The following is a 3,965-nucleotide window of genomic DNA, read 5'->3' on the forward strand; positions in this document are numbered from 1 at the left end:
GCGGCCACCACCAGGCTGTCCAGGGCAGGGTTTCAATGCGCTGCACGGCCTGGAACTGCAGCTAGTGGAGACACGAACACGACAGCGTGTGGACGCCTCGCGCGGACCGGAACTCGTTACATTGGCAACTGGCATGAGCAGAGAGCAGACAGCTTGTGCTTGCTTGCTGTTACCCAGTCGGAGTCGGATCATCTACTACTACTACTGGTCCTCCTGCAGGAACAGAACCGGTCGTTTCGACGGACCTGTGATTCTGTGAAGCCCTCTTGTTTGTCCCCGATCTGATGTCGTCAGAGTCCTGTGGTGGAACTACGTCAGCATGTCGTTGGGGTACAGAGTAGTGGGGATGTGTGGGGCTGGGGGTATCTGGTGTAACCGACGAACGCTAGTACTCCAAGTCAAGCGCCTGCCTACCTACCTGCCTGCTCCAACTCCAACCGAAGATGGCCCGGTGGGTTTGGTGCAGCGAACGCTGCTGTCTGGCGAGTAATTCTGTTCGCGGGCCCAAAGTGTCAACGCCCAGCCAGCGCCCTTTTTATATAGGAGCACGCGTTGACCTCGACGGCGGCCACGTTTTACTTCGGAGAGAGGGGGGCGGGGGATCGGTCAGGCTCCCGCTCCCGGCGGCACCCGTCGTCCCGATCACCAACCGTGCTACGGCCGCTGGACCGTCCTCGCTTTCGCACCGTATCGCCTCGTCTGTGTGCGCGCGTGTGTGTGATGGAGACCTGGGCCACGACGCAGCTTGCGCTGGTTCGGTCGGCCGTTACAACACACGTCCAGTCTCGACCCCGGTGCTGCTGTACTGCACCGGACCTGGTTTACTTTACACGATCCTCCTGGATCGGCCGGTGCATCCGCCGATTAGTTAAGCGCGCAGCTCGTGTTTCATACTACCTGTTTTTTTTTGGTGCCGAGTAAAAAGCGCAGTCTCTAGCACACCTGCACACGCGTACGTCTAATAGCACGAGGAACACGCGCAGCAGGGGGCGCGATGCCGTTTACAGGATTAGACTTTCTAATACTATACTGGTGCTGGGTTTTCAACACAAATAGGCTTTGTAATACCGATCGTTGGCGTGCGATAGCCATCTCGACCGGGCCTCCTCCAAACCAGGCATGTCGCTTTTCGGATCTCAGATTAGGCCTCTGTAACACGAGGCAATTTAGAAAACGCAGCACAAAAATCTGGAGAGAGGGAGAGCGTGACGCGCGCGGAAAGGGTTGACGCCGCGCCGGTAGCGGCAAAGCTAGCTGAGGAGGGAGGGGAGGGGATGGTCAGGCGCGGGAGGCTGGCGCCCGCACCGCAGGCCCTCGTTAATTAGCCGCACGAGTCGCGCTCGCCCGCGCGGCGCGTTCCCACCCGCAAGCACACGCCGTCCTATTGCCGCGCGTGGGCGGGACGCGACCCGTCACCCACGCCCCCACCCAACTTGAGCCTTTGACGCACACCAAACAGCCGTTTAAGGGCTTGTTCGGTTATTCCCAATACACATGGATTGGATGGGATTGGAAAAAATTGAGAAGAAGTTTGACTTGTTTGGGATTCAAACTCATCCAATCCCACACAATCCACATGGATTTAGAGCTAACCGAACAAGCCCTAACTAAACTACTCATTTTCCCTCCCGTCCAAATTTACTCCGCCTCGCCTTCTCCTTGCCCCAGCTTTGTATATAAACAAACGCTCGTAACTCACCCACACCCACATAGTATTCGACAGGCTCACAATTCCAGCTCAGGCCACCAGCAAGCACATCGCAAAGGAGAACAGAACAGAACAGAGAGCCATGGCGGCGGTCGCCGTGAGCGGGAGGCTGCGGACGCTGGGGCGCGGCGCGTCGGGCGCCGTGGTGTCGCTGGCGTGGGACGCCGCGTCGGGGGAGCTGGTCGCGGTCAAGTCGGCCGGCGCGAGCGGCGCGGCGGCGCTCAGGCGGGAGCACGCGGTGCTGGCCGGGCTGCGCTCGCCGCACGTCGTGCGCTGCTTCGGCGGCGGCGAGGCGGCGGAGGCGGCGGAGGAGGGGTCGTCGTACCAGCTCTTCCTCGAGTACGCCCCCGGCGGGTCGCTCGCCGACGAGGTGGCCCGGAGCGGGGGCTCCCTCGGGGAGCGCGCCGTCCGCGCGTTCGCAGCCGACGTGCTGCGGGGGCTGGCGTACCTCCACGCCCGCTCCGTCGTGCACGGCGACGTCAAGGCGCGGAACGTGCTGGTCGGCGCCGGAGGCCGCGCCATGCTCGCCGACTTCGGCTGCGCCAGGGCGCTGTCCGGCTCCGGCTCCGGCTCCGCGCGCCGGCCGATCGTCGGCGCCACGCCGGCGTTCATGGCGCCCGAGGTGGCTCGCGGGGAGGACCAGGGCCCCCCCGCCGACGTCTGGGCGCTCGGCTGCACCGTCGTCGAGATGGCCACCGGCCGCGCCCCGTTCGGCGGCATGGGTGGCGCTGGCGGCGCCCTCGCGGCGGTCCACCGGATCGCGTACACGGACGCCGTGCCGGAGGTGCCGGCCTGGCTGTCGCCGGAGGCCGGGGACTTCCTGGCCCGCTGCTTCGCCAGAGACGCCGCCGACCGGTGGACCGCCGCGCGGCTCCTGGAGCACCCGTTCGTGGCGTTGGCCCGCCACGACGACAAGGCCCCGCGGCCGTCTCCCAAGAGCGCTCTGGACGCCGCGTTCTGGGAGTCCGAAACAGAGTGCGAGGACGAAGCGGACGATGCGTCAGGGAGCGCGTCGGAGAGGATCGAGTCACTGGCGTGCTCCGCCGGGGCCTTGCCCGACTGGGACGGCGAGGGCGGATGGATCGACGTGCTCGGCGAGCACTGCGGCGCGCCAGGCAAAGCGTCCAGCGTCCTGGTGGCGGTGCCAGGTGGGGAGATGGATGTCGGCGGCGGCGGTCTACCCAGTGATGATGGGCTGGAAGCAGAGGACGTGCCGTTCGGTGGCGGCGGTGTTCCAGTTCCAGTTCCAGCAGCTGATGCTTCGGCTGGGCGCCATGAGAAACACTGTTCGAGTTCCGACTGTCATGCGCTCTCCTGTCAGCTAGTACCTTGTAATCTAGTCTTTAATGCAATAAAGTTATGGGTTCCCACAAATTTTCGCTGTGATGCTTGCTCTCTCTGTTCGATTCCCCTGGTCACGAGGACACTCTCTGCTCTGCTTATATGCCTTTGAACGGTACGCGGTCGGCGGCTCCACACGCAACGCCCGCACGCACGTGCATGGGTCGAAAAATACGCGCCCTCGACGTCGTCGTCTGTTAGAAATATAGGCATTTTCCGTATTATTTTAATTCCATAAATTAACATTATGATGATGACATATAAAATATGTTTAATCATAGAAATCATTATCTCAAATATATCCATAACAATATAGATCAAGAGAACATGAAACATATGAATCATATAAATATAATAAGCAAATAAACATGGAACATGTATTATTAAGGAACAACTGAAAATAAACAGATAGCAACATAAACAGCATGACTGTAAAATTAAGACAACAATATTACTAGTATGATCAGGCATCAGACACGTCATGATATAATACGACAAAACCGATTGGATAAATTTATGACTATAAATAAAACAGCAGGTATGAACATATATAATTTGCAGAATGAAAAACAGTAAGGAGATGAATTGATCATACCCTGCCATGCGCTCGGAGGATCTAGATCCTTGTCCAACTTCACTTGTCATGTCAGCAGGAAGAAGACTTTGGGCAGTCGCGTAGACGCTCCCCAAAAACCTAATTGCCGATCCCTCGTGCAAGGTCTCGAACGGCAAGGGCTCCGGAGGCACCTGCCCTCTCGCTTCTCTGTGCGCGCAGAGTCACGAGATGGAAATACCCTCACTCGGCTGCTGGACTGTGTTCTGAAAGTGTTTCTCGCGTGTACCGAGTGACAGGGGTGCTCCTCTATTTAACCTCTCGCAGAGGGAAGCTGAAGGAGAAAGGTCGCCGAGTCACGCC

At 59.3% G+C, this 3,965-nt stretch overlaps 1 protein-coding gene across 1 annotated transcript; it reads left to right on the forward strand.

Annotated features, from left to right (window-relative positions):
- Positions 1 to 1,370: 1,370 nt before the first annotated feature.
- LOC103637414 (mitogen-activated protein kinase kinase kinase 17) lies at positions 1,371 to 3,161 on the forward strand. The gene has a single exon (XM_008659614.2). It carries the CDS (start codon positions 1,791 to 1,793, stop codon positions 3,159 to 3,161), a length of 1,371 nt encoding a protein of 456 aa, XP_008657836.1. The 5' UTR covers positions 1,371 to 1,790.
- The last annotated feature ends 804 nt before the right edge of the window (positions 3,162 to 3,965 follow it).

This window comes from Zea mays, chromosome 8 (genome assembly GCF_902167145.1).
Source record: "Zea mays cultivar B73 chromosome 8, Zm-B73-REFERENCE-NAM-5.0, whole genome shotgun sequence".
Lineage (NCBI taxonomy): Eukaryota > Viridiplantae > Streptophyta > Magnoliopsida > Poales > Poaceae > Zea > Zea mays.